This window comes from Anolis carolinensis, chromosome 1 (genome assembly GCF_035594765.1).
Source record: "Anolis carolinensis isolate JA03-04 chromosome 1, rAnoCar3.1.pri, whole genome shotgun sequence".
Classification (NCBI taxonomy): Eukaryota; Metazoa; Chordata; class Lepidosauria; order Squamata; family Dactyloidae; genus Anolis; species Anolis carolinensis.
Window position 1 is genome coordinate 117673952 of NC_085841.1, and position 17026 is coordinate 117690977.

Genomic DNA, 17026 nt, shown 5'->3' on the forward strand with positions numbered 1-17026 from the left:
CATTTGCATGTTTTTGAACTGCTAGGAGCCCAGGTGGCGAAGTGTGTTAAAGCACTGAGCTGCTGAACTTGCAGACTGAAAGGTCCCAGGTTCAAACCCCGGGAGTGGCGTGAGCGGCCGCTGTTGGCTCCAGCTTCTGCCAACCTAACAGTTCGAAAGCATGCCAATGTGAGTAGATCAATAGGTACTGCTCCGGCGGGAAGGCAACAGCGCTCCATGCAGTCATGCCGGCCACATGACCTTGGATATGTCTACGGACAACGCCGGCTCTTCGGCTTAGAAATGGAGATGAGCACCAACCCCGAGAGTCAGACATGACTGGACTTAACGTCAGGGGAAAACCTTTACCTTTACCTTTAGGTTTGCAGAAGCTGGGGCTAACAGTGGGAACTCACCCCGCTCTCTGGATTCGAACCTCCGACCTTTCGGTCAGCAAGTTCAGCAGCTCATGTATCTAACTGAATCTCTTCTAAGCGGTTGGTTTAACCTCCAGCTTGGTAGCAAAACTGAAATATCCTGTCGCCAAAGGATGCATGTCTCAAAAACGTGTCCGTCACCAACATGCCAAGTTTGGAAAGCTCTGTTCTGCAGTGTAGAATATGCACCCCAGGGGGCGCTGCGCAAACGAAAGGAACATTTAGGGCTCTTTTGCGGGTTGAATGCGAAGACGCTTCCTGGGCGGAGCTCTCCTCCTCCTCCTCCCACGTGGGTTCATTCATTCCCGGGCGAGCCTGAAGTCTCCGGGCTCTTCGTGCCTGCCTTTATGGCTCCTGCAGTCTTCTTGGAAATCAGGCAGAGGACGCAGAGCGCGCTGCTCCTTCTCCGGTACGGACTCCCCTCTTTCCAACCCCCCTTTTCTCATTCGGAAGGCAGTTTGCACCAGGCATCGGCAAACTTCGGCCCTCCGGGTGTTTTGGACTTCAACTCCCGCCATTCCTAACAGCCGGTAGGCTGTTAGGAATGGTGGGAGTTGAAGTCCAAAACGCCCGGAGGGCCGAAGTTTGCCGGTGCCTGCTCTACACTGTGGGATGAACTACAGAAGTAGTTTGTCCCGTGGAAAGTACTCTACTTGTGTGTTTTCTTTGCTGTCCCATAACAGATCCTGTGGCCACACTCTGTTGGTTGTAAGGGCAATCCCCAGTGGGTCCTACCTCCTAAGTCAAATGAAGCGGTAGTTGTCCTAGGGAATGCCACCCCAAGCAGCTTTGCCTAAGTCAGTGGTTCTCAACCTGTGGGTCCCCAGATGTTTTGGCCTTCAACTCCCAAGAAACCCTAACCGCTGGTAAACTGGCTGGGATTTCTGGGAGTTGTAAGCCAAAACACCTGGTAGGGACCCACAGGTTGAGAACCACTGGCCTAAGAATAAAACTGATAACTCAAAGAGACGTTTGTGATTGTACAGGCAGTCGCCAAGTTACAAACATCTGACTTACAAATGACTCTTAGTTAAGATGAGACAGCAAGAAGATGAGAAATTTACCTCTCAGAATTTTAGAATAGTAGAGTTGGGAGAGACCTCATAGGCCATCCAGTCCAACCCCCTGCCAAGAAACAGGAAAAGCACATTCAAAGCACCCCCGACAGATGGCCATCCAGCCTCTGCTTAAAAGCCTCCAAAGAAGGAGCCTCAACCATATGCCGGGGCAGAGAGTTCCACTGCTACACAGCTCTCACAGTGAGGAAGTTCTTCCCGATGATCCCGTGAAATCTCCTTTCCTGTAGTTTAAAGCCATTGTTCCACATCCTAGTCTCCAGGGCAGCAGAAAACAAGCTTTCTCCCTCCTCCCTATGACGTCCCCTCACGTATTTATACATGGCTATCATGTCTCCTCTCAGCCTTCTCTTCTGCAGGCTAAACATGCCCAGCTTTTTAAGCCACTCCTCATAGGGCTTGTTTTCCAGACCCTTGATAATTTTAGTCACCCTCCTCTGGACACTTTCCAGCTTGTCAACATCTCCCTTCAATTGCGGTGCCTAGAATTGGTCACAGTATTCCAGGTGTGGTCTGACCAAGGCAGAATAGAGGGGGAGCATGACTTCCCTGGATCTTGACACTAGACTCCTGTTGATTGCAGGCCAAAATCCTATTGGCTTTTTTAGCTGCCGCATGACATTGTTGGCTCACGTTTAACTTGTCCACAAGGACTCCCAAGATCTTTTTCACACGTACTGCTGTCAAGCCAGGCGTCCCCCATTCTGTATCTTTGCATTTCTTTTTTTTTTTTTTTTTGCCTAAGTGGAGTATCTTGTGTTTGTCCCTGTTGAACTTCATTTTGCTAGTTTCGGAAAGGAAAGTCATTCCTGGAAGAGTTTTCATGGGGAAAAGGCGTCTCCACTGAAGCTTTATCTCCAATCCTTGTTTCCACTACAAGACAATTTTTTCAAAATCCAATTATCCCAGGGACAGAAAATGAGGGGAAATCTTCTGAACAGGGGCACAGACAGCAAATCAAAGGGTGTTAACTCCCTATGCTATCCATAGTTTATATCTATCCTATATCTTTGCGTCATTTCCCCCATATCATAGCTTATTTCAAAAGGGCCAGAGCATCAAGTGAGGATGCGGTGGTCATGTCTCTAGCCCTGCTGCTTAGATTGTCCTCAACCTACAGACAACAAAGGTCTCCTTACAAAGCAATTCTTGATGGAGGATTTAGACACTTCTTGTACCATACCACTATTTCATTGCCCTTTCTGGTCTGCTGAGTGATTAGGCTACACCTGAAAAGGCATATGGCGGGGTACCATTGCTCACCCTACTTTGATACTTCTCTCCCTGATGATTTTCACTCTAATCTTTGTAAAACTGGAGGAATTAACTGCATTGTTCAGAGTTCTCCAGATATTTTCCTGCAGCCTCCCAAAATATTCCCATGTCCTGCCCATGTCCCATACTTTACCTCATGGTTGTGCCAGGCTTTTTCTTCCGTTTCTGTTTACCTATTTCTGCCACTCAAACAGAACTCTTTTCAATATGTTTCTGATTATTATTTGTTTGTTTTGGTTGGGGGAATAATGTTGTGCTCGTGTATCCTGTAATTTCTGTTTTTTAACCATTTGTTCACCTCTTTGTGTCCCACCCATGGGAGCAAAGCGGGATAAAAATATTTAAATATTAGTAATAATAATCTGTCTATCTATCTATCTATCTATATCTATCTATCTGGAGTTACACTTAAAATGTATCTGTTTTGACTTACATACAAATTGAACCTAAGAACAAACCTACAGAACCTATCTTGTTTGTAACTTGGGGATCGCCTGTATAGGGTTGCACTTGCAGACTGCAACCATGCACAACATAGTGAGATACCTTTTTTTTCCTTATCAGTAGCCATATAGAGAGGCTCTCAATGGCTTTTCCTTATCGGTAGCCATATAGAGAGGCCCCCGATGGCACAGTAGGTTAAACCAGTGAGCTGCTGAACTTGCTGACTGAAAGATCAGCAGTTAGCTGCCGCTGTTAGCCCCAGCTTCTGCCAACCTAGCAGTTTGAAAACATGCAAATGTGAATAGATCAATAGGTACAGCTCTGGCGGGAAGGTAACGGCGCTCCATTACCTAGATGGTGTCTGTGGACAACGCTGGTTCTTCGGCTTATGGAAATGGAGATGAGGACCAACCCACAGAGTCAGACTCGATTAGACGATATCAAGGGAAAACCTTTACCTTTACTAGCCATATAGATAGGGCTGAAGTTGGTGGGGCCAGAGTCAGTTGTTATTCCTCCTCTTCTAACACCTTCAAACACAATTCCTGCTCATTGAGCTGCTGGAAGAAGAACAAATTGTCTTGCTAGGCATAATGGCTGCTGGTGGATTTCATGTCCTTGGAGTAGTGAATCTGTACCAGATCTTTAGTCCAAACTTTAATGGCTCTATTCAAGGTGCTGATCCTATTTGGGGATTAAACTTCTGAGCTTTGGATATCTCCGTTAAAGTTCCAACTGAAACACAGAATGAATTGACATCATTCCCCCCACCAACATGGAAGCCATTGGCCACCTTGGACCCTTACAGATTAGAAAGAATTGATTAATTGGAGAAGGCATTTGAAAAAATATCAAACTGAAGCATGCCCAGATAAGGGTGACCAAAATGGTAAAAGGTACGGAAGGCAAGTCCTAAGAGTTGTGACATGGGTATGTTTGGCTTGGAAAATAGAAAATAGAGAGGGGACATAATAGCCATGTTTCAACATTTTAAAGGATAGCAAGTTGTTTTCTGCTACTCTGGAGACTAGGACACAGAGCAATGGATTCAAACAGGAAAAGAGATTCAACCTAAACAATAGAAATAACTTCTTGACAGTAAGCACTTTTCTGCAGTGGAATATGCTGCCACAGTGTGTGATGAAACTTCCTTCTTTCATTTAAAGAGAAGCTGGATGGTCATCTGTCAGGAGTGCCTTGATTGTTTATTCCTGCATAGCAGGGAATTGGACTGTATGGCCCTTGGGGTTTCTTCCGACTTTATGAAAATGAAGTTGGATAGTTGACCATTCCTTTGATGAACACTTCATTGGGAGGAAGTCTCAATAGACATCTTCTCCTGAGTGGTAAAATGAAACAACATTATGAACTTTCCTTCACCAAAATGAAGGGGTAGACAAGGGGGAAGGAATCTTGTTCTGCTCTTGTTTTGTTGGTTCCCAATCCCATGCCAATTTGGTCAGACATAGTTGGACTTTTTGGAGAAACCTGGGAGTATATTTTCAGGGAGCTGCAGGAGGAAGGGGAACTTTATTGCATGCTTGCCTTCTGCTTTCACAACTCTGCACTGGTTCTAATTGGCTCATATGTCTGTTTTATCATGTTTGCTTTTTAAAAAAGCTTTCCTTACAACCCCTTATAAATGGCGGCATAAAATTGGTTTTGATAACAACAGTTGCTTCCCCCTCTGAATTTCACGGTCCTGTGTGTGTTTATTGCAAAGCTTTTTCAAGTGGAACATGCTTAATTCTTTTTTTTAAAAAAACCCAGAGACCTGAAGCTGGAAAGCTGTCCAGTGGATATTACTGTGATGCCATCCTTGATAGAGCTTAAAATTGGTGAAGACTGCATGGCGCTGAACCTTCCAGGAGAGGTCAGGATTGTTCCTTCCTCCTGCCGCGGACTGCAGTATGTGCCAGGCGATGGCTTACATATGCGATTTCTAGTTCAAGCAAGTTTAAATTCAAGTAAGAAAGTTGTCTGGATTTTTGTAGTGTACTTTTTGTAAAGCGGGCAGATCAAACTGTAGGATTAAGGACATTTTTCAGAAACCTTATGTTTCACTTGAGCAGTATAGGATTGAGGAAGGTTTATCTTTTAGCTGTGAGATTTCTTTCAGTTCTGACAGCTTCCTTGTTTCTATGTTACCTCCACATTTTCATTAAGCCCAACATGGTTTTTATTGGATTACTCTCAATACTGGATTTAACCAAACCAAAAGTTACTAACATCTGGGTTTCCCTGCAAAAGCAATAATACTGGGGCATTAAACAAGGTTTTCATGTCTCTACTCTTACAGTTTTTGAGACTCTGAGCTGTAACTCTGTGCTTTGACACTCATTTAAAAAGTTCCAGGAATTATGCTGTTCGGGTTATTTTCTCACTTTAGCACACATCTTTGTTTTTACTTGGTTGCAGTGAATGCCCACTGTGAGACTTATGGCTCCTCCATGAGACTAAACCCCATTAAGCTCAGTGGGGTTTATTTATAAGAAGAAATGTATACATTTGTACAGAAAGTTGGATGTAATGTTGATCATGGAATGGAATGGAAATTTCCCCCAATTTATTTTACCAATGGACACAGTTTAGTGATGTTGCTTTTAAAAATAAAGTTGACAAAAATACTCTATTGCTACTCAATCAGAATTGTGCATATTTTGACAGATGTTTAGGAATCAGATTATTTTTGTTAACAGACTATGTATTATATTAATTGGGATTGGGACTATGGGGACTTGTAAGTGCTGATGGTCTGCAGTTCCCATCCTCTCTTCCCATTGGCTATGCTAGTTTTGGCTGATGGGAGGTAGTATCAGCAAGATATAGTGCCGTGGTTCTCAACCTAGGATCCCCAGATGTTTTTGGCCTGTGTGATGTCTCATGGGCCATGTAGTCCCGTTCCTAGTACTGTTGTGACAGATGAAGAGGAAAACTTTGTTTTCCCACCGATTCAGCCAGAATTGGAGCCCCTGCACCTGCAGGATGTTTGCCCTCAAGAAGTCAGCCAAACAAGCCTTGGGCAGAATTCTCCCCCGTTCTCTCGTAAGGATAATTATAATAGAGATAGAGGCGCTAGGGAGGCGAATCGCCGAAGCGCCAGAATCGCTGCCAGACAATTAGCTGATTAAGCCTGTTTCCCTTGGGAAATCTTAAGGAGTCATGCATCTGGACACAGTCTGGGTTTCACTTCTTGTTCCCCAGGGAAAGTGTTCCTTGGCGGGAAAACAAGATCCTATATAGGTGTTTACCCGCAAGGAGATCCTTGCGGAGTCAATTCGTCAGCTTCGGGAGTGAGATCGTGTGTGGACTACGCTACTCCAGTTCCTTGTTTCCAGGACCTTGTTCTAGTTCCAAGCCTGCCTTGTTCCCCGGACCTCGCCACGGACCCTGTTCTTGCTTCTTGTTGTCTCGAATCAAGTCTTGTTTGCCAAGAATCTAGTTTGTTTTCCAGCCTTGTTGTCAAGCTCCATTGGACTAAAGGACCCTGTCATTTCCCCACACTTGCTCGGCAAAGTGTGTGTTTCGGTTATTGGATTATAACTTTGGACTCTAATATCTCATATTGGACATTGATTTCCTGGACTATATTTGACCTTTCCTGAAAGGTCTACTTCTGAACTATATTCTTCACTTGTTTTTATTGACTTTATATATTCCTTTAATAAAGATATTAGATAGATTCTGGTCTCTGTGCATGGTTATTGGTGCTCTGCAGCCTGGGTCCTGACAGCCTATAACTCCCAGAAATCCAAGCCAGTTTACCAGCTGTTAGAATTTCTGGAAGTTGAAGACCAAAAGCATCTGGGGACTCCAGGTTGAGAACCACTGATCTACTGTGTATCCCAAACCCATCAGCTAAAATTTTAGTATAACCAAGCACTGTTTTTTCCATAGTGGCCAATAAGTTCATAGACAGCACAATAAAGGCAATTCACATCCCATCTTAGCTTTGACCTTTTTTTTTGTCCTCAGTAGTGCAATGGGTTAAACTCTTGTGCCGGCAGGACTGCTGAGCGGGTGAGCTCTCTCTGTCAGCTCCAGCTCCCCGTGCAGGGATATGAGAGAAGCCTCCCACAAGGATGGTAAAACATCAAACATCCGGGCATCCCCTAGGCAATGTCCTTGCAGACGGCCAATTCTCTCACACCAGAAGCGACTTGCCGTTTCTCAAGTCGCCCTTGACACACACAAAAAAGCTTTTACCTTACCAGAACTCCCCTTTTTACACAGTTTTAGAACTGTGATCCTACTTTAATTTTCATGGCAACATCTTTATGCTGCTATGAGTCTCCTTTGCAGAGAGAAAAAGCGGAGAATAAATAAACATAATAATATTAATAATCCAATTTGCAATTGGAGAATATTTAGAAATCTTGACCAGACAGCTCCAGTTCTAAACTTAACTACATGTTCTGGGACTCCATAGTATGCAAACGTAACAATTAAAATAGAATCATAACACAAATTGTGTAGTGTGACCATTATTCTGATGATCGTTATTCTGTTAGTTTTAGGCTATGTATGCAATATGGGATTCATAATAACATGAACCTATCTACAGGAAATGTATCTGTGTTTACCTTTAACTGTAGTTTACACTGTTATTATTTATTTATTTATTTATTTAATTTATATACCGCTCTTCTCCCCCAGGGGGACCCAGAGCGGTCTTACATAATGGCAAGATTAATGCCACATATAATACAAAATATAGTAAAACAAACGATCGTAAAAACACACTTAAAAACCAATATCATACCCCATTTAAAACAGTAAAACACTGTGTGAACGTTACAACAGGGCCAGTAGCATTGGGCCAAAAGTCAGAGCCAGTCTGTATTCAATTTCACATTAATCCAATAAATGCATCAGATTATATCAACCGTATCTTAGGATGGGCCAAAAGCTTGGTCCCACATCCAGGTCTTCAGCTGCTTCCTAAAAGACATGAGTGAGGGGGCTCCCCTAATCTCCCTTGGCAAGGAGATTGAGATAATGTATAGGTTGTGCTCAAAGTTTTGAATGAAGCTCTCTCTCTACATTATTATTTGTCATGTGAATCCTGATCTCTTTGCACGAGAATGCCATAGTAATATAGAATACTTTTTAATGTTGAATCTAATGTGGATTTTCTTCAATACCTTCCAGAAATGCTAACCGCTGTTGGTGACAATCCTAAAGCTAAAAAGAGTTGCACTTTTTATTGCCAGACTTGTGGTGAGAGTATAATAAGGGATCGGTAAGTGCTGAACTCCTTATATTATGGCTTTTCTGTGGATGGGTAGATTTGGAAAGGATTTGGATAATTCTAGAAAGTGTGAAGACTGCTTTGGTGAGGCTTTTTCTCCCAAAATCTTAGTTTATATTGGCATAACATAGATATTGAAGTGAGAATACAAATCTTTGGACAAGGGACTGGTTCTTCCATTCAGAGAATTAAATTTTGGCACCTAGCTAACTACATATCCAATATAAATAGTAATCCCCCCAAAACCTTTATTTTTATTTTTTGTTTTCATTTCACTTTGGGTTTTTTTTTAATTGAGTCTTCAGGCTAAAGAACAGGATATTAAAATTTCCTAGTAAATAAATCACAAGATCCAGCTTGACTAACACTTCAAGCTAGCTCACTGTTTTCTTATTCTTTTTTAAAGTTGATTCTAAGGAAGATATTTAATTACATTTATTTATCAATAGCATTAATATGCTGTACCATAACTAGACTTATCTAGATAGCGATTTCAAATTTTTATTAATTAATTAATTAATAAGGTGACCTGAATTTTGTTTATTTGGTGTTATTATTTTCTGTAAGACTTTTAGCTACTCAGTAGTAGAAGGGGTTTGCCCCTTCAGCCCCATTTTTCTCGCTGGCAAGCCATCAAACATTTTCCGTAATTGAAAGCTAAAGAGAATTTCTGGCAGTATGGGGGTTAGTTACAAAACAGACTCTTTTTTCCTGCTGCAAAGGACTGAAAAATAGTGTGCTTGTTGAGGCTATACAATATTTGGCTGAAAAGCTGTGTTCAATCTCATGTTGTGCAGGCCCCTGATGCATGACACACAGGGGAAAATGCTGCTCTTGCCGTTCACTTGCTTTCAGAGAACTGGGTAGAAATGGCATTTAAATTAATTTTCCTCTGCTAACTTTCTTGGCATTGACCCTTTCCCATTAATCCCAAATATCACTGCACATTTGCTTTATAGGTATGCTGAAAAATGGAACACGGAAGGACCCATCTGTTTAAGTTTCCGTTTATTATGTTACATATTGGGCCGACTATTAATTTTCTAGCATGCATGGAAGATTTAATACTATGGGCTATAAAAACGTTTTGTTCTAACTTCTAGCTCAGCCACTAGACTAAGCTTTGTTTTTGTTTCTTTGTTCCGAAATGGATTTGTATGTGTTTTCCTTTGCAAAATGTCAACATACAATAGTATTATAGAAGTAAGCAGGTGACTTAATTAAACAAAAGACATAAGGACTAGAGATGTGGCTCTTCTTTAGAAAAGATTTATAGCAGCAGAACTCAGAGCAGACTTTTCTAGGGTTCATATTGGCTAGTCTGGTTTTTCTCATGGATGTTTGCAAGGCATCAATCCAGATTGTGGTCATAACGGAGAAAGTTTTTCCAAAAGCTGCTGAGTTCTTCTTACTGAATATCCAGCAAGTAATAAGACTCTCACCAGGCTCAGCATGACATCCAAGATTTTATATCAAGCCACTCTATACTGGGAATGATATTTATTCCATGTGAAAGTAGTATTAAGTCAACCTAAGGGTTTTTTTTGTAGAAACTGCCCTTCTTGTTAATCCTTGTTCATTACAAGCCCTAATTTATTCTGAAATATTACATTGCACAGCTTGCTGTAGTCTGTGCCGGACACTGGAAGTCTGTCTTGATTAGTTTTGCCTTTTGTTGTTGTATGCTTTCAAATAATTACTATGGCTCTAAAGCAGGACGTGAAATAGATTGACCTTGTTTGATTTTTTTTCCTATTTGGGGATGTGGAGCGCACACTGTGGTCTCCCTAACCCACAAAATATGCCTACCCTCAGCGTAATGGAAATGATGAAATCAACTCCTGTTTCTCTACTGAAACAACTGCCTACTGCATAGCTTAAGTAAGTGGTCTTTGTTGTAACAGCCAACTCATCCCTTTTCATCTTTATTAAGGACCTTTCTCAGAGTCCTTTCCCTTCCCAATGAGGACTGGAGTGACTTGGTGGACGAGTGGTGTTGTCATCCTAACCCCTTCACTGACAACATGTTTCAGCCAAAGAATAATGACTGTTTTCTGGGACACAACTACTTCCTGATTAGTCCAGAAAGTGAGTCACCTGAGCCAGGACTTGAAATCTGTCATTCAGAATCTCAGTGTGCTACTTCTAAAAGCAGCGATTCACCCTTGGTAAGTATGCTGGGCAACAGGTTATGCATAGGCCTAAATAAAAAGTTGCTTTTGTTTTGCAACATTGATAGAACCACACCCTTTCTTTAGTACAGGTTGAGTATCCCTTATCCAAAATGTTTGGGGTCAAAGTGTTTTGGTTTTTGGATTTTATCCCCTTTGTATTTGCATATACTGTAGAGTCTCACTTATCCAACATAAATGGGCTGGCAGAACGTTGGATAAGTGAAAATGTTGGATAATAAGGACGGATTAAGAAAAAGCCTATTAAACGTCAAATTAAGTTATGATTTCGCAAATTAAGCACCAAAACATCATGTTTTACAACAAATCAACAGAAAAAGCAATTCAATACATGGTAACATTATTTAGTAATTGCTGTATTTACGAATTTAGCACCAAAACATCACAATGTATTGAAAACAATGACTACAAAAACATTGACTACTAAAAGGCAGACTGTGTTGGATAATACAGAATGTTGGATAATACAGAACGTTGGATAAGCGAGACTCTAAAGTATGTACATAATGAAATGTCTAGGAGTGTCAGGACCCAGGCTGCAGAGCACCAATAACCATGCGCAGAGGCCAGAATCTATCTAATGTCTTTATTAAAGGAATATATAAAGTCAGTAAAAACAAGTGTAGAATATAGTTCAGGAGTAGACCTTTCAGGAAAGGTCAAATATAGTCCAGGAAAACAATGTCCAATATGAGATATTAAAGTCCAAAGTTGTAATCCAATAACCGAAACACACACTTTGCCAAGCAAAGTGAGGGGAAATGACAAGGTCCTTTAGTCCATGGAACTTGATGCAAGGCTGGAGAGCAAACTAGATCCTTGGCAAACAAGGCTTGATTCAAGGCAACAAGAAACGAGGAACAAGAACAGGGTCCGTGGCGAAATCCGTGGCGAGGTCCGGGGAACAAGGCAGGGCTGGAACGAGAGCAAGGTCCTGGAAGCAGGAGTAGCGTAGTCCACACACAATCTACTCCCGAAGCTGACGAATTGACTCCGCAAGGATTCCTTTGCGGCCAAACATCTATATAGGATCTTGTTTTCCCGCCAAGGAACACTTTCTCTGGGGAACAAGAACCGAAACCTATACTGTGTCCAGGTGCATGACTCCTTAAACTTTCCCAAGGGAAACAGACTTAATCAGCTAATTGTCTGGCAGCTATCCTGGCGCTCCGGCGAGTCGCCTCCCGAGCGCTTCTATCTTGATTATAATAAAGCCGGCGAGAAAATGGGGGAGATTTCTGCTCAAGGCTTGTTTGGCTGACTTCTTGTGGGCAAACATCTTGCAGTTGCAAGGGCTCCAAATCTGGCAGAAACGGTGGGAAACCCAAGTTTTCCTCTTCATCTGTCACAACAGTACTAGGAACAGGACTACATGGCCCATGAGTCATCACAAGGAGACAGGACCTACATGTAGGTATGAAATTAATTAAGGTTTCATATACAGCTTACATATATTGTCTGAAGGTAATTGTATACAATGTTTTTAAATAATTTTGTGCCTGTAAGGCAGTGCATTGAGTACACTAAACCATCAGAAAACAAAAGTGTCAGCCACCCATTTGCAAAATTCTGGCTAAAGTATGCTCAATCTACATTGTAACACCCTCTACATTGGCCTTCCTTTGTCGGTGATCCGGAAGCTCAAGTTGGTACAAAATGCAGCTGCTCGACTTCTTGCGGGAGTCCCGATGAGATGTCATATAACACCAATCCTACTACAGCTGCACTGTTTACCAATTGAGCACCGGATCACTTTCAAAGTGATGGTGCTTACCTTTAAGGCCTTACATGGTCTAGGGCCAATGTCCCTGAGGGACCGCCTCACCCCCTACCAACCCCAGAGATCCCTCCGTTCGGAGGACCAAGATCTATTGGAAGTTCCCAGTTTTAAGACCTTGCGCCTAACAGCAACTAGATGTAGAGCTTTTACATCAGTGGCGCCATCACTCTGGAACACTCTGCCGCCTGAAGTTCGTGCCCTGCGGGACATATCAGTCTTCCGCAGGACATGTAAGACACACCTGTTTCAGCAGGCTTTTGATCTCCACTATTGCTGTTTTTAAATTCCTTAGATTTTAGCTGTTTTTGTAAGCCACTCCGAGCCCTGGGGGAGTGTTTTAAAGATTTTTTTAAAAGATATTTTAAAGATGTTTTTAAATTGTTAGATTTTAGCCTTCTTGTAAGCCGCCCCGAGCCCTAGGGGAGTGGCGGCATATAAGTTTAAATAATAAATAAAATAAATAAATAAAATAAATCTTTATATCCAGTCAAAGTGATTCAGGGCCCTATAAACCTTTAGATGTTGTTGAACTTTTAACACCCAGCAGTCCCCGCCAGTATAATGATGGGACCAGTGGTCTCATCTAGAGTGCCACAGGTTTCTCACCTGGAAGCTAAAAGGATCAGAGAGAGGTCTCTTAGTTCCATTAGAGATCTTGGATACCCACTACCAGTCAAAAGTGATGGTGCTGACCTCAGACATCGTTTGGAGGGCATGGGTTGGGTGAATATCTGGGGACCAGGGGAGCATTTGCACAATTAAAACTTGTGTGCCAGTTGCACCCGTACCTTGGGAAGTCAGACTTGGCCACAGTAGCCCAAGCTCTGATTACGTCCCAAATAGACTACTGCAACACGCTCTATATGGGGTTGCCTTTGAAGACTGTTCAGAAGCTTCAAATGGTCCAATGGGTGGCAGCCAGATTGCTCACTGGAGTGGGGCACAGGGAGCATACAACTCTCCTGTTATGTCAGCTCCACTGGCTGCCAGTCTCCTACCAAGCATAATTTCAAGTGCTGGCTTTAGCCTATAAAACCCTAAACAGTTCCGGCCCAGCTTACCTGTCTGAATGTATTTCCCTCTATGAACCATCTCAAAGTCTAAGATCGTTTAGGGAGGCCCTGCTCTCAGTCCCATCTTCTTGAGTCCCCTCTAGGGTTGGGAAAGGCAGGATAGAAATGCCGTAAATCAGGGGTCCCCAAACTAAGGCCCGAGGAGCCTCCGGTGGCTCAGTGTGTTAAAGCGCTGAGCTGCTGAACTTGCAGACTGAAAGGTCCCAGGTTCAAACCTGGGGAGCGGAGTGAGCACCCACTGTTAGCTCCAGCTTCTGCCAACCTAGCATTCCTTAGAAGAACTGTAAGCTCAGTTCAGGTCTGGTACTGCTCCTCCTAAAGCCCACAAATCTGCTCATGGTGAGATATGCTTTAGTGAGCTTACTTTTCCAGAATGTTTGGAGGCCTCAATTGGTCCAAAGAGCTGCAGCCAGATTATTAACTGGGACTGGATATAGTACCCTTGATTGCAACAGCTCCATTGGTTACCAGTTTCCAGAAACAAGTCAAAATGCTGGTTATGACCTACAAGACCCTATATAGCTTAGGTCCAGGATATCTAAAAGCACTGTATCTCCCTCTATGAATCCGCTTAAGCTCTATAGTCTTTGGAGGGGGCCCTTCGCTTATCCAACTGGCCTTTCAGACGTGTTTGGTGGGACAAGGAAGAGGGCCTTCTTGGTGGCTGCTCCCAGGTCTTCCTTCCTAAGAGAGGCCTAGAGTGGCTCACTCCATAGTATCCTTTTAGGAGAAGGAAGACTTTTTTGTTTTGTTTTGGCAGGAATTTGAGGACTTCTCTTGTGGAGAAAATACTAGTAATAATGAACTTTGCTCTTGCTTTTCTTCTTAATATATATGGTTTTTAATTGCTTTTGATTCTATTGATAGTTTAATTTTACTCTAACCTTTGTATGATGTGAACTTTTAATTCTTAATCAGTTTTAACTTTTCAAAGCCACCTTGAATCCCAGAGCTGGAGGGAAAGGTGGAATATAAATAAACTGCACTAAAATATTCAGTGCAAATTCTTGATCTTAGCATTTCAATTCTGATGCCTTATTTAGGCATTCTTGCACCCAGCTACCTGAACATGGAAGCATAAAGTTGGAAGAGGCCTCATGTTCTCATTGTGTCTAACCATCTGTTCAGTGCAGAATCACCATCTAAAGCAGGTAGCTGCCCAGCCTCTTTTTTGAAACTTTCCAGAGAAGGAGACCCCACCATTTCTTTCGATAATGGGTTCCATTGCCAAACTGCTCTTACTGTCAGTAAGTTACTTCTAACATTCACATGAAATAAGGGAATATTGACCTAGCTTCATATACACACAGTGTAGATATCTGGAAAGGTAGGGCTTACATGCTGGGCATACATAGTTCTCTAACTTGTGAAAATCTATATTGTACACATGACTGCAATTCAGAATTTGATCTTGGTTTGTGGGACAATCTGTCAGTATTAGAGAATCAGATGCCTCAAATGTCTTAAGACAAAATAAGCAAACCCTATTGTTCTTTAAAGCTTCTTTCCAGCTTTCTCTGTAAGACGTGCTACAGTGATAGGCATTTGTTCCTTTTAAAAAAAAACCTCTGTTCTGTTCCTAGAATGGCTCCATCCTTTTTCAGCTTTTGTTGGACAGCTAAAATAGTTCTGTTGCATATAGTCTTTAATGTTAACTTTTAACTTTTAACTTTTTTTAAAAAAAATACCACTTTAAAATTGTTTTGAATGTTTTGGAAGTCTTTAAAGAAGTGATTCTCAACCTGTGAGTCCCCAACTGTTTTGGCCTACAACTCCCAGAAATCCTAGCCAGTTTACCAGCTTTTTGGATTTCTGGGAGTTGAAAGTCAAAACATCTGGGGACCCACATGTTGAGAACCACTGCTTTAAAGAGTATTTTAAGTTGTATTTTTTAAAAAGCAATTTAAAATATTTGTAGGTACTGCTCCATTATCTGGGCGGAGGCCACTAGGAGGCACTAGAGAGAGAAGAATAGTCCATTTTAGAAGTGGGAAGTTGAAGGCGGAAACCTTTTCCCCATTTTCTCTGGTTATGCCCCCTTCCCCCTTCCTGTATAATAAACAAGGGTTGTTTCCACGATGGGGACATGGGTGGGGGGAATAACAGGAAAACAGGGGGAAATGGTTTTCCTCCTTCAACCCCCCCCCCCCCCATAAAATGGACTATCATTCTCTAGCGCCTCCTAGTGGCCTCTGCCTGGATAATGAAACTGTGTGTGTATGTGTATGTATGTCTCTCTCTCTCTCTCTCTCTCTCTCTCTCTATATATATATATATATATATATATATATAATAGTAATTGCTTTTATTTGTTAATAGCCGCAGGAGTCTTAGTGGCCTGCGAGGCATGATATAATTCTTACAAATAAAACTGTTCAGGAGTGGAGTGGGCTGATGTTCTTTATGAGGCCATGTAACACCAATTCCTAGCTGCTTCCCAGTGATTGCCTTTTGCCACAGTTCTGATGAATGGTTTCAAGGTTCCATTAAACAAAGTGGATCCATCAAGCTTAAAGTCGGTTCACCCTAGCCTTGAAGGAACAACTATCTGGCTCAGAGTCAAGTAACTATATATATTTGTGTGTGTTTGTCATTCATGTGGCCTGTATGCAGTGCTCTTACAGAAGGTGGTTAGAAATTCTTTAGGATGATTCCAATTGCCTTATTTGTCTCCTGAAATGCATCTTAGAAATAACTACTTTCTTATGGAGATAGGGGTGGAACAAGACTAAGAAAGAGATGGAGGCAAATGGGAAAAGGGCGTTATGGGGAGCTGAAAAGTTTTTTGAAAAATAATTGTCAGCCCTAAAATGGGTTTGTAAAGCAGCTGTCCTTAGTTGAACAAAAGATTGCAGTAGATTCAAGTGCTAGCCAAAAGCAATCCTATTTAGAACTGAAAGGACAAGCAGCTCATGTTTCCTCACTCCACACACAAATGCAGTTTACGTCATTATTTATGTAGTGTTTGGAAATCAGTTGCCTCTTGTAGTACACTTGTGGAGAGCTAGATACATTCATCACGTACTTATTGTATATCAGTCAAAAATGCAACATGTGAAACAGCTCTTTCAGAATACACTATGGACTGGGACTAATCTATATCATCTGAAACAATACTTTTTAATAGGCATGTTTTTCTTGCTGTCTTGAGACTCAGCAAGTGATAAGTCACTGAATAATGAGTTGTTGAGCAAAGTATTCGTATCTGTGTGTCCCCTGAATCAATCCTGAGTTTTACTGAAACCACCTATATTCACTCAGCTCCCAAAATGGTAAAAGACCCTGAATCATCCTTTAACACAATCTTTATACACCCTGAGGTCAGACACCATTTTAGTCATTCTCTCTAGGGGCAAATATTTCCTTCCAAACAATATCAAGGACCCTTTGGAGCAGAAGAGCACAGAGATATTAAGAGAGTGTAGATCGCCGGCAGCTGAAAGTTGTCACACAAGATGCATTGATTTAATTTGGGTGGCAAAAAGCACAGCCAATTTTGTTCAAAACTGGTGGGCACTC

The 17026-nt window shown here is 42.0% G+C and overlaps 1 protein-coding gene across 2 annotated transcripts in view; it reads left to right on the forward strand.

Moving 5' to 3' along the window:
* The first annotated feature begins 424 nt into the window (after positions 1 to 424).
* ube3d (ubiquitin protein ligase E3D) overlaps positions 425 to 17026 on the forward strand; it is a 74505-nt gene continuing 57903 nt past the window's right edge. The window contains exons 1-4 of one of the 2 annotated variants that reach the window (XM_062981293.1): positions 425 to 825; positions 4982 to 5178; positions 8363 to 8453; positions 10396 to 10630. In XM_062981293.1, the coding sequence (XP_062837363.1) occupies positions 449 to 825; positions 4982 to 5178; positions 8363 to 8453; positions 10396 to 10630 (900 nt within the window). In that variant the 5' untranslated portion in view covers positions 425 to 448. The remainder of the gene's footprint in view (positions 826 to 4981; positions 5179 to 8362; positions 8454 to 10395; positions 10631 to 17026) is intronic. The other variant, XM_008121847.3, reaches the window with a different exon arrangement.